Consider the following 18,538-nt stretch of genomic DNA (forward strand, 5'->3'; position numbering starts at 1 on the left):
TGATGAGATTATAATATTACATTTAATGGCAAGAAGGCTAATGTATAAGTTACATTTAAACTACCTGTGGACGATAATTCTAACTGTAGCATAGCTGTTCATAGTTGTTTTTGCAAACTTGATTTTGACTGTTAGCACGGGTACCACGCACCTAATAAAACTAAATATTTTGCTTTATCATCGGTATACGCTCATGCATTTTTTAAAAATGATATCTGACAATAGAAAAAACCTTCAACTGATCAAACATAAAGTGCATTCGTTGTAGGTTTGAAAGCATTTTATTGTTCAAAATAAACAAAATAAGCTAAGGTAGTCTAGCACATATTTTTATTTCACTGCATAAGATCTTTTTATATTGCAATTTATATATAAGTGTGTTTATATGCTAGGTGTGTTTTACTCAATGTTTACATACAAATACAAGGTTATAACATAAATCAAACAACATTTCATTAAGTGAACACATTTAACTCAAATCCTTAAAATAAAACTGAAAAGTACAGGAATTTTATCTTTCACGTTTAAGTTTAAAGAGCTTCTGGCTTAAGTATGTCCTAAAGTAACTGACCTTTATTTTAAATGTACATGTGAAGATGTCATGTCTTAAGTCTATGGAAAACACAACGCGATGTGCTGACCTAAATTTGTCTCATCCCGGCTTACATTGCAAAACAGACACCTGCTTTATAATTTATTACTTGATTTTGAACATTTAAAATTTATTATGGAAAAGAATGATACTGCATTGCAAATATCAAATTACTGTTCAAAAAATATATTCCGTCTGTTCTCATTGACAATAAAAAAAATGCAATAGGACAAAACCAGTAGTTAAGTTTCACGGCGCTGAACTTAAAATGACTGAATGAAACGCATACATTACTTGCAAAATATCGTAGTTTAATTTATAATATGACATTACAAATTAAATGGTTAGAGAGTAATAATTCTTTATTTCAAATACTGATTTTAAGTTTCTAATAATTATTAAGAAACAGCGTCTAAGGTACACTGGCATATTGAAAATTTGCATCACAATACTGCAAATGAAAACCATCCCCATTAGTTTCGAACTCACAAGAACAAGTTTGTAAGCATGCTAAGGCATTACTAGAACACGTTGTCATATGGGTGTATTTTGCATTCGACACACTTTTGGGAATTTTTGGATGCTTATGACAGGTGCTTAAAAATTCAACCAAAAAATGAAGCCTTAACCTTTTACCGCATGAGTACAATGTATATGTGAAAAATGGCCGTTTTAATTGAAAAGCCTCCTGTTACAACAAATTTTTCGGGTAAAAATATGTAACTGCAAGTGATTAACCAAATAATTACATGTAATAGTTATAGTATATGAAAGAGTTAGTTACGAGGATATAACACTGGCTGTGTCAACATCAAGAGGCTGTTAGGCCAAGACCATTTTTTTGAAGAAACATCCCGAGATGTAGGAGAAGGTTTCTTCTGAGCATAGTGCTCTACCGATGGAGCTATTGCGACATTTATTATTAACTTTTACAATTATCAGTCAAACGTACAATCATTGAGATGTGCAATATTTCATTTACCTATATAGTATTAATATGGACTGCTCTGTTCTATAAATAAATATGAAGACAGTTCTGTTTATTGTGCTCGGATTATAGTGAAAAAATGCCCTATTTAGACCACAATCACTTGTTTTCGTTTGAGAAAATGTTGTTAGCACAGTGATCACTTTTCTGCGTTATCCCCTATCAAATAGATACATCAAGGGTCTGCCAGAGACGAGATGTGCCCCATTCTGATTGGAGATTTGAAGGGGGTCAGTAGACTTTTGAAAAATGCTCGACTTGTGAGAGTCTACAGATTGCCTCAGGTCGACCTTCAGGTTACGTGTAACTAACGCTGAAAATCCTTTGACTCTATCTAAATTCCATTGAGAAGTTGCAGCACTTTAGAATCAGTTTTGATGGAAAAACCAACGCAAAATATTTATTTAACTTAAAGGCAATTTCGAAATGTCCCCTCGTTGCCATGGTAACATGGTAAATTTAAGATTGAGTATGCTATTACAAAGGGTATGGCCCAGTCAACATTTGTGCCAAGTTTGAACAGTATTGAAGTCTTTTTTTATAGTTTCTTGTAACAGGAGGCTTTCCTATTAAATTGGCCATTTTCACAAAATTCTCATGAAGTAATGGCTTAAAATTACACATGAATGTTTTTGGTAAGTGTGAAATACATTAATTTATTAGATATTACATATATTTATGTACAGTAGCAGATACATGTAATACAATGTTGTATAATGAGATATTATTATTCATCATAAAATTGTGCATACCTTGTCACATGGAACTTTATCAGCATTTGTCTTTCAAGCAATATGCTTAATGATATATTTCTTAAGTTTTTACAAATATTTGAAATATTTATGGAAAATGTGTTCAGTGAAGACAAACTCGCTTTAAAGCGAAACCATACGTTGACAGTTCACAAAGTAAATATACGCGCTAGATTTGTTTGTTTGGATTTTTACGCCACGTCAACACATAACTGGGTAATCGTGCCGGATTCTATAATAGGCTTAAAATGTTATGTTAAACTTTATAAATGACAATCAAAATGAACCAATGAGATCCTAGAATACAAGTTTATCTCTTTCAAATAATCAATGATGTTTTTGATTGAATTGTATTAAAGAGTTCTTTGAGTGAATTTACAAAATAAAATCTATTACGGGCCTGTGAAAAATCATGACATTAGATAAGAGATTATAAATTTCGTATTGTTCATGGCGAAGAATCTTGAATGACACTACACCTGTACCTGACTAATTTAGATTATACTTCTAAAATAGTTTTTATGCCCCCACAAAGTGGAGTGCATATAGCGTTGCACTTGTCCGTACGTCCGTCTGTCCGAGCAAACATTTTGGGTTAAGGCTACATTACAGTAAAGAGAACAAAAGAGAACAATAGGTTCATTCCGTGATCAAAGGGTTTAGGGGCTAGTAGCCCTTAAGAAAACAAATAAAATAACAAAGAAAATAGCCCCTCAAGCCAAAATGTTGGAACGTCCGTTCGTACGTCTGTCCGCACTCACAGGACAGTAATTATGTGGCTAGAGGGACAATAGGTAACTGTTCTTTCTTTTTGACGTCATTCATTCCGTAATGCTTTTATGTGGCTATTTTCTTTTGTGTGGCAAAAAGAACAATAGAGAGAACAATAGAGTAGCCACATTATTACTCTCCTGTTAGAACGTCCGTTCGTACGTCCGTCCGTACGTCCCGAAATCTTTTGAACGCAACTCCTCTTAAACCGGATGGCAGATTTTGCTAAAACTTCCAGGATGAACAACCTTAATGTGTAGATGGTAGTAAAGGAATGAATTTTCGCTGCGACCAAATTTAACAGAACTATGGCCCTTTGTTGATTGTTTCACTATATACCATACATATGTTGTCAGTGGGGGCATCCGTGTCCTTTGGACACAGTTCAAGTTTTTTATTAATTTTTGAAAAGTCATGCTTTATCTCACTTAACGTAGTCATGAAGGACACGTGTCATTTGTTCTCTTCTTCGAGATATAGTCATAGTTCAGTTAAATATTTTTGTCCATATGACATTAATGTCATCGAGTATCATAAAAAATGTATGAACATATATGAACATACACATACATATTATTCTTAAAGCATATACAACTTAAACATCCCAGTTTATTTTATATATATTAAATTTTATTAATATTTATTATATATATATATATATATATATATGGATTTATATTCAATCAACACATTGAAAAACACATTTTCCTTTACTAATTAGTTTCATGCGCAAAACGCAATCTTCAGAAGTGTAAATGGTAGTTCTCAATAAAGGGACGTAACTATGAAGTGTAAATGGTGGTTTCTCAATAAAGGGGCGTAACTATATTAATACTGTTCATTATCTGCAAACAAGAAAACGCTAAACTTAACAAAAGAAACGAACTTGTATCAACCTGCAGACATTCCAGGAAATATCTATTAAGCAACTTTAAAAAATGAACAGTATTAATATAGTTACGCCCCTTTATTGAGAAACCACCATTTACACTTCATAGTTACGTCCCTTTATTGAGAACTACCATTTACACTTCTGAAGATTGCGTTTTGCGCATGAAACTAATTAGTAAAGGAAAATGTGTTTTTCAATGTGTTGATTGAATATAAATCCATACATACAGCTCTGGGATACCATCGAGCACTCTGTCTAGGGTTTGTACTGACTTTTAGTGTTATTGGATTTATATATATATATATATATATATATATATATATATATATATATATATATATATATATATATATATATATATATATATATATATATTTCTTTGTATTGCGTATTTAAATATGATAAATCTAAATTATTATTTGTAATTATTGTTCAATCAAAGCATCATATGAAACTATAACGCACCTTTTTCCCATATGTCAATTCTCCATCCTTAATGAAAGTAATATGGCGCAGCAGATTGTTTTCAAATGGAGTATTTTCATTGGTCACATGAAAACCTCGGACCAATGAAAATACTCCATAAAAAAGAAAAGGAAACAATTATGCTTCCTGATACTTAGTTTCGTTGTCTATTTGATTCAGTATAACTTTATAAATTTGTAAAATCTAGTTGAGTAATATAATAACACTATTACTTTATAAAAAATGATCAACAAAATAAGATAATACAGCCAGCATAATACAACCTTCAAAACAAAATATGTTTTTTGTTTTTTGTTTTTTTGTTGTTGTTTTATTTTTGGTTTTTTAAAGATGTTATGTACAAATGTTAACTTTGAGAAGACTAATAATTCATCTTCAAATATTCAAACTCTTTACTAAATTAAGCTTTAAATTAATACAAATTCATATTTCAAAAAAAATTATTGTTTCTTTATTAGACAGGACTTTGTTTCAAAGTATTGATAAGATTTAATCTCTAACCATCGTTTCTTTTGACAAAATTAAACACACATTCTTATTTTTAAATTTTGTCTAGTTTTATTATTCTTATTTCTAAAGGTTGGAGAGGTTTGTTTGTCTGCATGCAATATGATATTACAAATATCTTTGTATTTTATAAGTCATTACATAAAGAGAGCATCTTATTTGAGGTTATCGGATTTTCACGACGGATGTAGACCCCGAGTATATGCCATCCCCATCCCGCCCGAGTAAAAATGAGAGAGCTGACGGTATGTTCTTTCTATTGTGTATGATGACACCAAAAATAAAACGATTTCCCTGTCTTCATTATGTGTGAACTTCAGAAAAAAATCACATATCAGCGAGGATTCATAGATATAATCGCTATCTTTATACCCACCTTATTTATCTCTCGGACCAAGTAGTCAGTGAGCGCAATAATATACGATTTGAAAAACATTCGTTACGGAATTTTTTTACATACTCGGGTAAGTCAATGTTAATTTGTCTTATATTCCGATATGAAATTTTTTCTTTTGAATTTGATATTATAATATCTGAATACATGTTTATATTAACAAATGATTAAAGAATTCTCAGCTGTATTTGTAAAAGCATATTTTATGATTTTGATTGGCATGTTTAAAGTTGCATTCCCCCAGATTCATGCTTATTTTAATAAAAAGTTTGAAATGTATTGGAATGTAAAATTGTGAGAAATAAGCAAAATGAAGCAATTAACACATTATCAATTGCACTTACAACCCATATAAATCAGTTACCAGACAAATGGTCAAAATATCCATAAATAACGTTCAGCGCGTTAGTAACGCAGTAGAAATATAATTCTAAATACTGAAAGTCATTAATCGCACATAACATGGAAAAATATTACTTGAATCTTTAATCGTTTAACTTTTCCTTAAATCTTCATATTTCTCAAGTTTGATTCTATTGAAATAGTTTGACTCATCTGTAGGCATGCAGCTTTAGGTCTTACGACGTACCATATATGTCACATTTTCGAGTCAAATCAAGTCAAATAAAGCAAATATATGCTGGAACAGTGAATCTACGAATCACATTGTATGTAATTTTCTAAACAATTTGCACATGAATATGACTGAAGTTGGTACACATGAGAGTCAATAACTCATAAGCATACACGATCATTTTTAAATGAATAGAAAACAAATAAAAACGGTATACAACTTTGTATTTTATTTCGAAAACCCTGTGTAATTTGTTTAATTATGAGATAGACAACATTTCACTAAGAGGCAAAAACATTCCTGTTAAAGATACTTATAAATTTGTTCACGTGGATTTTAATTGTTACATTGTTTGATTAATTGTAAACATTATTTTTATCATTATTTACTTTATTTATGTTCAATCAATGGAGTGTAACCTGCGATTAGCTTATACTTTTAAAAATACTTTTATAAAACTAGATATTTACCACTAGCAAATAAAGCAACATATAAAGTTTTTGAAACCTTGATAATTGTTGTTGATAAATAAAGGTCACAAATGATAAAAATAAGCTAAAAGCTTTAAGAAAATATAAATTAATTAATCCTTTACATGTTGTTCTTATAATAATTATTCTTCCTTAATGACAAAAAAAGAAAAGAAAAACTTACCGCAGACTACCAGCCTCAAGTGCGCACGTTCCAGTAAGTAATATATGTTTTAGGAAGAAGGAAAAATACAAATATCGACGTACAACTTTTGTTAACGAGTTTACAAATGAATAACATTTTAAACATAACCACCAAATCGGTTCAAAGTTTGTATTGCGTTATTGTCCTTTCAATGTGTGGAACAATAGGCAACTTGCAACTTGCATTTACATTAACAAAATGCAAATGTGTGCACGTAAACTTTGGGTGAATATTTAGATATTTAAAGACCCTGTATGTTGTAATTAATGTTGATACCACACATACATGAAATTTTATACATGTTTATACTTATGCTTCTAAAACAATTTCAAACGTCGAAGAATGTAAAATATGTCCTGCAAATATTTGTACACATTATATCTAATCATTAAAGTAATTATTTGCATTCATTTTTTATTGGAAAATTTGACCAAGACTGTATAGCAAATAAATTTCTAACTGCCTCCCTTTATTAACATGAAAAGTAAATTTGGTATATCTTTACAAGTAATGCTTTTTGGAACTTACAATATTGATAAATATTCATTTGAGTATTTATTTTTGATAAAACCATAAAAAATACAGGATATTTAATATTTAAGTAATTATTCAAATTAATACATTTTTAAAAGATGCCATAAAATTTAAGTACCGAGTCGCGCTAAAAATCAAATTGAACATTGTTCTACATTTACGACGGTTACCTACGCGTATGCATAAACCTGTTTATTGACTTTTTTCTTTTTGGCATATTTTGCGATTCAAATGTCATAACATCAGAAAGAATTGATAGGGTTTTATCATGCAACTGCTATGGTAACCGCCCGATAACACTTGCCTTATATTTTTATTGATATCAGGTCAGTAACCTGATATCAACAATAAGCCCCGCCCATTTTAACGGACATTTTTCAATTCCTTATATTCTCATTTTTATCAGCATGTGAATTCTACAATTTTATCTCATACCCTTACAAATATGGAATCAAGATTCAATATTTATTTATTTATTATTTCTTTTTCTAGTTCAATTACGAATAAATTAGATAGCGAATAGTTAAGCACCAACTAAATGAAGTGGAGTCATGTAACTTAAATATAGCAAATGACATCATCGATGTTCACGTCAAATTATACATGTAAACAAACAAACAGGCTAGACTATATTTGAGAACTTGTAAATGTTTACTTTATTTCGCCAGATTATTATTTAATAAGTGAACAAAATGTTTCGTTAAAAAATTAGACGCATACTGGTCAAGCTTGTGTTTGATTGCCTATTGGACGTTTCTTTGATTGAAATTGTCGTGAACTTTTGAAACTGACAATTCAAGGAAAATGGTGCAGTAAAATGAGTTGAGTTTATGTGATTAATATGGATATTTTTTATTGATGTTTAAAGGTAAGAATCTTATCGCGTTAAATTCTGTTGTATCTATTATCTCAGGAAATAATCTCGAGTTGAAAGAAAAATGGCCACCATAGTCTAATTTTCAGGAGCGGAGGAAATTGTTTCAATAATTATTTCTTTGAACAAAAATGCCCCCTTCTACGAAATTCGCTATTTAAAAGTAGATTATTTTGTTATTTTGACAGTTTTATGTGTTACATAATAAATAGAAAAACATGCTACTGTCTTTTGATATCAATTTTATCAGGCTCGGCTGATATGGGCAGGAAGGGCTCGACAAGACTCGCCCCTTTCTAGCCATATCAGCCTCGTATGCTATTCTCTATATATCTATTAGCACAGGGGAGAATCACGCCGATCGTTACCAAAAACAAACAAGATGGCGGTTGCGGCCAAAAAGTAGGTTTTTCCTTTTTTTCTCTTAAATTCGTGTATCATGTTCTAATGTGAAGGTATATAATTATAAGAACCTTCTCCACAATCATGGATTTTATTTCATTATGTTTTGTCCCGTACTTCTTCAGAAATGCGCGTCACCAGATTCGAAGCGAGAGAATTTTACCCCAGTTAAATCGTGGTAACGTACGGCTTCTCTAAAATTCATTGATTCGTTTATATATATATGTATATTATCTGAAACTGCTGACTTTTAAAAGTTGTAATATATCGTCATCTAAGCATTCATGCCTATTATGGCTAGATTTATTGCAGTTAATATTAATATTGGGGTATTTTCCTGAAATGAAGACGTCTATGGCGCAAAAAAGATTCAATGATTAACGTACGGGGCCATTTTTCTGCTTCATACCATTGATTGTCTATATAATAGAAATGTTATGTTTTACTAAGACATAAGAGCGACGTGTAGAACCAAATAAAGAAACTGAATTATATAAAGTGTTTTGATATAAAATATATGTCATGTTTTTTGTATCAAGATAGATATATACCCGATCTAAATGGCTCTGTCGCAATGGGCTGTACCCGAGGTTTTGGGCTAAAACCTTACAGCCCTTGTTGCCAGGTTTGCCCGAGGAATGGATATTTGAAATCCGATACGTAATCTCGAGTGATATGATTTCTTGCGTAATCGACGAGTGATATGTTTTCTTGCATAAATTACTCGAATAAAGAGCAACTATCCCACCTTTGGTAATTTGAACAATATTTTAGATAAAGTGTCATCAAAAGTTAAACTTGATCCTGAATTTCAAATATCTGTGTGTAATATTAGTGCTCATCCGTGCTGTTCTATAGAAATTAGAAACTTTAAGGGGAGCGATAGCGACATGAAAATGTCTTTTTTTTATTTATTTCTGTGGAACAGCTACAGATGAATACTAACATACTTAGTGTCAAGCCTTTTTGGCACTTTATTACGTCACTATGCGGTTCTATGAATTACTATGAAAAATAGAAGTCGACTATGAACGGAATTCGATATAGTACCATCCTTTGTTCTTCTATGAAAATGTAAGGAAATACAGCGCTTTCATTGGATTACAAATAAAGTTAGAGACTGAATAATAAATACTTTTGGGAGTAACTCTCCGTAGTCATATAATTGCGAAAGTATAGCATGTATAGTGCTCTTTGTATCGAGAGAGAATATGTTTGCGTGTATTATGTACATATTAAAGGAATTAACACATCTTGTCACAAAGTCCATAAAAGTCCATTACCTAAGCTTTCTCTGTGAGAAATTTATTTCATGCATAAACGTAAGCAAACAAGTATCATTTATATCTTTAGACTTATTCCATTCTTTCATGTGAATTCATCAGATGATTAGCTTGACTTTAATTAGTTTTATGTTGATTAAGGGAAAATCACAAAAGACACTCTGTATTGTTCTTTATATCTATGAAGACGTTAGAAACGACTGGCAGTCAAGTACATGTTGTGTTCTTTGTTCTCATTGGACTGAAAAAAGTCGGCAGTATGGAAGGCGATATTTACTAGTGTATATATATTGCTGTATGACAATTGTAAACGGCTTTGTTTAACGCGTTATTTGAGTCTGCATTTACCCATGAGTTTGAGTTCATTCCTCTGCTTGTTGCAAATATCTTGTAGCTTTTGCAACTCTTTGTATGTAAAACATACATTTTAAGTGCAAAAAGATAATGCATAAATGGTTGTTAATAGATGGTGCATAACATTGAAATGTTAATGCTTAGAAGTTCTTACTATTCATGACGTTCTTCTTTATATCGTTTAATACACACTTGAGCTTTAAAATATATATTATTTCCTTCCGCTAATTTCGCCGTTGAAATATTTATTTTAATACACAATTCAACCAGGAACATATGTTTTGCACATAGTTCTGTATAATGCTTATTGGTGTATTAAAGCAAATTTTTATATTCACTTTAACTCTATCAGTTAGCACAAAGCAATAGCAAACATGAACTTTACCGATTGTATCTGTAACATTTTATTCATATAACGCTGGAAACTATTTTTTCGGTAGGTTCCGTAAATATGTTAAATCATTCACGGTGTATTGACAAAAATTCCAGGCAAACTAGTACAATCTAAGACGACAACTCAATAGGACAGTAAGTTTAGTTGCTGTTTCAAATATTTATTTCGTTGAGAAATTTGCACTTTCTTCCCTACATAAGTACTCCAGGCACCAGGCATTTTCACTGACCGACTATTATATCCGTCATCATCATGTACCTTAGTAAACTCCTAACCTAGAACTGTTGAGGCTAGTCGTAGGGCATTTTTAAAATAATTAAGATATAAATGTATTATTTTCTTAAAATGTTTGGGTAATTTTTATCAACTTCAATTTCAAACTACTTTCATCAATGCAAGAATTTATATTAATGATAGGTCATTGTTAAAATGAGACTTTGACGCGGTCATCGTCTTCTTCAATATTTATACTTCATTGTGCGCATGCCTAACATGACATAACGATGGTGAGAGCACGATAGTACGATGAGGAAAATACTACAGTACGATGGTGACAGAACAACAGTACGATGTACGTTAACAATATTCTCAATCATATAGGCGCTATGCATGAGTTATAATCACATTATATTTTTCCTTCATTCCGTTAAGAAAGGGTGATTTGCCTAGAAAAACATGTTTGAAAAAGATATGGGATGTGGCCTGTCTCTTTGGATCTGTCTGAATAGCTATAATATATCTATATAACCATATTTCTACTGCTGATCTTCGTTATTTGACCCATCTTTCCGAGAGTTTCAATAAACAATATCAATTCAAAAATGAACTTCGGTCGAAACATCACTTTTTGTGTAGACGAGAAAACTTAACCACTGAAAACAAAATATTACATATTTCCCTTTTCTTCGCCAAAGTACACGGGTAACTAAATACTATTGCACTGTAAAACCACGGAAATTACCTAAGGTCACTTTTTTCAACAGTTACCTCCCGTATATAATAAGTTGCACTAGAATGTTTAAATATTTTTTACTGGTTCCACACGAAGTTTACATTAAACCGTGCATTTATCAAACGATTGACGGTTATACTCAGTTTATGCATCATGTTTAAATAACTCCATTCCTGACGTTTAACCATATTTTTCTACCGTTAATGTTTTTCATGATTACTTTCTTGAATATTTAATTTAAACAACAGCTATGTGGTACGAAACAAGAATAGTGTTGAATAAAAAGCCGATACATACAAGTTAAAGCACATTAAAGACTAAAGTAGTTGATAACTACTTGTCACATTCAATAGCAACAAAATCAAATGAACATAGAAATATAAAAAAAACTGTCAATCTATAATTTTACAGATACATATTTCAAGATCACAAATGCACAAAAAAATGTTAAACCACGGACACTCAATGTGCAAAAAAGAGTTAGTCGGATATTGGAATGAATAATAACAATAGCATAAAATTACACGAAAAACAAATTACTTATAAATTGAATATTATGCAGTTTGTAGGAAGCATATGAAAGTAAATTACATTAAATTGTAATTTAGCAGGAGACATGCACTGGCAGATATCCCCTTCCATAATGGCAGGGGTATCTGAAAATATCCTGATAAACAGATAACTGTCTCTTCTTTTCCATTGAACTTCACTAAAGGAGCTGTAAAACACACACCTACTGTTAATTAAAAACTCATATGTCAGTATCAATAACGAAAGGGAATGTTTGTAAAACATGGAAATGGAATCCGTATGAAATTATGCGTTGTCATTTTATTGAAGTTCATTTAACATGTATTATTGTCGATATAGAGATGTAAGAACTATTAAGTCTGTCTAATAAGAAAATTGTCACCAAACTCCTTAAAATCAACGCAAAAGGTCGAGGTTGATTGTCAGTTCATATCCATTGATACTATACTAGGGATTGAGCATCTAGATTGACTTTGACTGTTTGACCGTTGGTGTCAAGTGCAACAGCTGGGTAAAGGTCTTGCGTTGTTAGTAATTTTGTTTCTCCGATCTGGAAAATGATTAAAGGTAGTAGATAAAACAGACAATGCCTCAAAAGTCACCTTAAGCGTTTACATTATCAATCTAATACAGAAAAAACCTAAAGAAAGCATAAAAGAAATAGATATCTTGCTTGGAAAAGAGACGATAATTAAGTAACAAGTTTGAATCAGTTATTTACAAAACCTAAGGTAACAGTTTTAGTTGTTTTATCTTTATCTAACTGTAGAAATGGTACAAAGAAGTAATAGTTTTAAAAAATTGTGAACAAATTCAACGAAAAGTATATTTAGATTTCTGCTGCGGTTAACTGAATATTTCAGAAGGATCTGATAGAGGGCTAGTTCAGCAAACCCATCAAATATGAAACAACTTTCATTTTAGTAATGAAGCACTTTGAAAACAGATTGTCAGTTAGTTATCATAATGTGACTTGCAATTTACACGTGGTCATTAAACAAATTAAAAACGGTTTGTCATAAATATTGCTTAAGTGTATATTCCAAAAGACTTTAACATCTAAAAAATAATACAATAAATTAGACTTTTATGACGCCCAAAAAAATTGCTCCAAAAAGATGATTTAATATGCTGTCTTCGTTTTACTGGACCTTTGTTATCTTTTGTCCAGTATCACAGAGTAAAAGATGTAAATTAAACACAGATTCAAACATGTTACCTTTTGTCCATTCTTTGTGAAGAAGACATTAACACAAAACATTTCCATGCTTAATATTCCGCAACCCATCTTATCAGATTCACTACAAGGGGCAATAGCCGCTCCGTATTTATTTTCGTTGAAAATTCTAGAGTGGGATTAAATTCATAGCAATTCAGACAGTTACAGACAATTAAAAAAATAATATTAATAAAAAAACAAAACAATACATTGTAAGTGTAAAACTTTACATAAGGTTGGTCACATTATTTGTGGCTGGTTTGTATCTGAACCTCATAATAGTGATAATCAATAACAATAAACTTATTTGTAAACAACTATAATGATGATTAAAATAATTTCGATGCGACAATGATGCTTCACACCTTTGTTTTGTGTGCTATGAATAAATTAGTCATATGGAATTTTGAAAAGCAACTTTGAATCGAGTGTTAAGCTCACCGCCGTATCATTTAGCGGAAGGGTTACTTTTAAATACAATGACATAAGACGGTATGAGGTTATAACGTTATAAAAGTCAAATTTTAAATAATCACGCGATTTGTTTTTGGTTTTTGAATATTTTGATAAAAAATAATTTCGTTAAATATGGAGTTTTTTCATTTGAAAAAAAAAAACAACAACAAACAAACAACAACAGCACCAACTTACCGACCATCATCAGAATGATACGCAACTGAGCCTTTTTTCCAGCCAGGAAACTGTTGCACTGGATAGTTAACAGGCACAAGACCAATTGCTATATTTGTAATAAAATGCATACACATGTATAACCAGGGATAGGAATGAAATTGTATTTTAAGCTGGACGAGCTATTGTACGCGTCATACTTTAGCTAAGCTTGTTGGTATCTTCCAATTAAATGAAACTGGTTTAAAATTAACATTAACTTATTTTAGGACATAAAAGTATGGCAGTGTCCAAGGCATATAAATCTAACACGGACTTTGACCGAAATATGGTCCTTTGAACGTAGAAATTTCTGCATGCCCAAAAATGCTTTTTTTCATATCTCAAAAGCTTTTTTTATACTTTTGGTGTCCTGTCAAAGTTTCGAAAACAATACTAATATTATTAGCCATTTATCTGAACTACTGTTGCATTTAGACAGTTTGTACAGATATAGTGATGTAGTATTTTGTATGGAAGTCAAAATACTACTTTGTTTACATTTTGTTACTTTGATGAAAATTTATTTCTCATTACAGGCTATTTTCTTCAGGTAACAAGCATCAAACACGCTCTTAAACCATTATTTAAACGTTGTAAAACCAATGTATGACCTTTCTGAAGAAGGAAAATAGTAATCGTTTCTAAGGCATAATGTGCCCTCCAGCCTTGAGCATAGTCGAGCATGCGCTCCAAGGTACAGCTCTTGTTTTTTAAAAAAATAAAAAAAATATCTGCATTTCAGATACATTTAGTCAGTACAGTATTGATCACTATTTTTTCAAGCACACCTTTTATTAAGATCTAAGTAAACACTTTTAATGAACTAAGGTGACAAAATATTAGAACATAGCTCTAATTGGAAGAACAGCGATTATGGAACCTTATCCCGTCAACATATATTTTCCCCAGTTTCTCAGAGCATTTAACATTAACATTTTTTTAAAAAAAACATTTACTTACCAACAGAGCCGCCCTTTCTATCATGTAGTATCTCCAACTCAAAGTAGCTTTTTGTCGTCATTTTGGTGTTTCCAATAAATATACCATTTGAGTCGCCAAAATGCGTATATCTGGAAAAGTATCAACACTATTATAATTAAAAGCATGAAAATTTATGTTCGAAAGAAATAGTATGTTCTTTGCTCACAAATAATTACTTTTTTATGTAACTTACAATGTCAACCAACTTTTTAATGTATTTTCACCGCCATGCATTATTACTCCGAGAGCCATTCTTCATTGATTTTATCATACTAAAATGCACTTTATAGTGTGTTAAAACTTTCACCAATGTCCAGATTCTATCAAGAAGCATACTCAACATCACTGATTTACAACTCAATAAATCAGATTGAACTGTTACAATAAAACATTTACTGTGAACATTTTTTATCGTGCAAAGAAAAACAATAATCAGCTTATTCTTTATTGCAAGACGCTTAATACACCGTGCGCATTTGCAAACGTCTGTGGCATAAAAGTAGAGCGGTCAAGGGAGATAACAAAAGCATTAAGTTTTTCGAAGTCTATTTAGAATACTCGCCCCTGGGGAATATTGCAAAAAAGTATTGATCCCATAATAAGATAAATCAAAAAATAAAACGATGTCACATAAGGCTATATAGTAAAATGTTCACATGAGTTATAAAGTTAACTGCCGCGTATGTAAAAGATAGAGCATGATCTACATTAGCTAGACAACAGTTTTACTTATACAGTTGAACTTTGATAATTTGAATTTAAAAGGACTTACGCAATTGGACTTTTACAAATCTGAGTTTCGACTCATGTATCAGTTTTAATTTAATTGAAAAAAAAAACGACGCTTACAAATGATTCACAAAAGGCGTAAAAAACTGAAAGGACCATTAATTAACCAGCATATGGAAATATATCCCATATGATTATCACACGACACAGTGTCTTATTAAATCCAAATCGAAACTCATTCGTTATACATTTCTTCAAATACAACTATGACATTTAGAATAGTTTCAATTGAATAAGCGTATTCTCACTTAGATGTTTCAAAAACAAGTGTGTGTGTGTGTTTTTTTAGGTTTATTTTAGCTCGGCGCCGGAAATTCCATATGTCCGAGATCTCAGCGTCCATGCCGGTCCACTCTAATAGTCTTAGCGGGGATGTCTTTTCCATGCCGATCTTCTTAAGTCCTGTTCTTCGTTCGATGAAGGAAAGACAATACCGGAAAAGCATCAAGTTCCATGACGGCTGTAAACAGGCGGTTGACATAAAACAACTCTTGATAGCGCCACCCTCCAGAGTTAGTCACGAAAGGTCAACCAATCACCTCTGGTACTTAAGATGACTCGACATTGACCTGCCGTGTGCCTTCTCCGCGACGTACACGCCTCTGGAGGGATTTGGACAAGTGGCAAAAACAAGGCTTGTAATTTACACTTATATACAAGTTTTACGCCTCGAAAAAGATTTACAATTATCTGAAAATCCATGATGCCTTATTAATTAAGGAATTCCAAATATTTCTTCGAATTATTTTGTACCTACCATAAAAATTGACGCAAATCGAACACATCGATACATGACTCATGCACGTAAAAAGGTTAACAAACAATATATATGGGGAAATCGGGACTTTCAGTTTGCTTCGACACATATGAATATCGAGTAATAGAAGTTCGATATATATTATTAGATGTTCTGTGTTTAGTCATGTCGGGGTACATTTCCTGGAAGAATTAAACAAGGTTATATAACATAAACGGGATTAAATGAGCCTACCTCAAGCAGTCATCATCAATTTGCAAGAATTCTACTCTTTGCGTCAAATCTTTTAAGCCGCGACTCTGTAAATTAAAGATAACGTGTGCATGAACATAAATTTGCTTTAGGGGACTTAGCTGAGTAACCCAATATTTGATTTTGTTGTAACTATATTTACCTTTCAAATCGGCATAAAAGTCCATAAAGGGATTGAAAAGGAATTATATTCTAAGTATACATGGTATATATCATTATTTCCTTTACATTTTGTTTTCATTTTATGTGCTTCACTTGATGTTTTGAAATAATTTCAAGTTTTAAGTCTCTTTGACATAAGTGTTTTTTCTTAAATGACCCAATGAGATGATGGGTAGTTCACTACAAGCTAAAGTGCTTGAAACGCTGCTAGATAATGTATTATGCATATGTTGTACAATCAAAAACTCATCCAACTGAAAACTAAAAGTACAATTTTATAAAAATATAATTAACTTGAACGGAAACAAGTGAAGTGTTGATAAGTTAAGATGGGAATTGTGTAAGTCTTTGGTTATGAGGAACCAAGAAAGGGGGAAACTTATCGATTTACTCTTAAGATATTAATAGGACAATTGCTACACACAAAGATGTGTTGTTTAAAACTATGATTATGAAACAACAACACAACATTACACTTAGAATAATGAACAACATACAACATGCAAATAATGCCACAAGTTTCCTTAAAAAAAATACCAAGACTAAAAGCTTGAAACGATGTGAATTTTACTTTTATATATTTCTTTTACCTGCTTTCCATTTCCAGGCATTGCGTTCTCCGGAATAAAGTCGCTACCTGCATCTAATTCATCTGCAGAATAAAGAAAAGTTGCATCAATTTCGAAAAATGTTCTAGGTAGATTCCTAAGAATTGTAAAACACAGTGTTACTCCTACCATATTTAAAATAATAAATTATATTCTGAAGATGTTGCTTTGATTACATGCATAACATCATCGACAAAAATAATTTGACTCGATATATTCTGGCAATATATTTTTTTTAATCAGATATAAATAATCATATCTAAACAGAAGAACATAATGATGTTTTGGAAATTGTGACAATGGCTAATAATGCATACTAATTCTTTAATGACCAACAAAATATGACATTGATTGGTCATACATTTTAGATGATAAATTGTTACAATACATTAGTTCCTTTAACAATGAGACTTCGTATGCGATAAATGCCAACTTAATTTTATTAACTAACCATTTTTGAATTGAATACAGCCAATCGACTTGCATTTGTCCAAAACAGACTCAATAAGGCTGTCCTTTCGAAAAAAGTATCTTTCTGTTGTATTCTGTTTTCTTAAGTCACGAGTCGTAGTAGACATCTCCTCTAAGGCATTTTTCAAGCTTTCAAATTTTACAAACAATTTGTTTGGTTGGCACTTGTCTGCTTTAAATGATTCTTCCATGGATTGTAGATTACGTTGCACCACTGTAGCCTTGCTCGTAAGTTCTGTTTGCTCTTGAACACTTTTGTCTTTGTATTCGTTTGATTCGGCGCAAATATCCGCTGCGAGTTGGTTGACATGATCGATAAGAGAGTCTCTAAATTCTTGTACGTCAAGAGTAAATTTATTATGAAACATTCAAGTTTTGCATCGATATTGTTTCTTATTTCCGATAAGCAAGCTGTGATCTGAGAGCTGCATTTCTGTAAATTTTCTTCAAAAGATTTAACATCTTTGCTACTTTCAAACTCGGCAGCCTTTTGGGGAATATACACTACATCACACGCCTTATGTTCGATTATCATGCAAACCGAACAGCCACACATATTGTGGGCTGCACAATAGAATTTCACGGATTTTTTTCGAATGTTGCTTACACTTTTCAAGTCCATCTACTGATTGATTTAGACTGTTAGGCGAGGTTGATTTCTTTTCGAGTAAA

At 31.6% G+C, this 18,538-nt stretch overlaps 2 protein-coding genes across 2 annotated transcripts in view; both read right to left on the minus strand.

The window, feature by feature from the left end:
• LOC132741086 (uncharacterized) overlaps nt 1-7,019 on the minus strand; it is a 40,656-nt gene extending 33,637 nt beyond the window's left edge. Inside the window, exon 1 of the mRNA XM_060729171.1 lies at nt 6,611-7,019. The gene's annotated coding sequence lies outside the window, so the exon portion shown is untranslated. The remainder of the gene's footprint in view (nt 1-6,610) is intronic.
• Nucleotides 7,020-11,944: 4,925 nt separating this feature from the next.
• Nucleotides 11,945-18,521, minus strand: LOC132741088 (uncharacterized; the record flags this gene model as incomplete). The annotated part of the gene is given in 7 exon segments (XM_060729174.1): nt 11,945-12,505; nt 13,175-13,301; nt 13,826-13,913; nt 14,807-14,916; nt 16,608-16,672; nt 17,378-17,439; nt 17,847-18,521. Coding segments are annotated over 7 exon segments (948 nt in total). The 3' UTR covers nt 11,945-12,397.
• Nucleotides 18,522-18,538: the final 17 nt, after the last annotated feature.

The sequence above is a fragment of the Ruditapes philippinarum genome, unplaced genomic scaffold (assembly GCF_026571515.1).
Source record: "Ruditapes philippinarum isolate M1 unplaced genomic scaffold, ASM2657151v2 ctg3960_1_1_1_1, whole genome shotgun sequence".
Classification (NCBI taxonomy): Eukaryota; Metazoa; Mollusca; class Bivalvia; order Venerida; family Veneridae; genus Ruditapes; species Ruditapes philippinarum.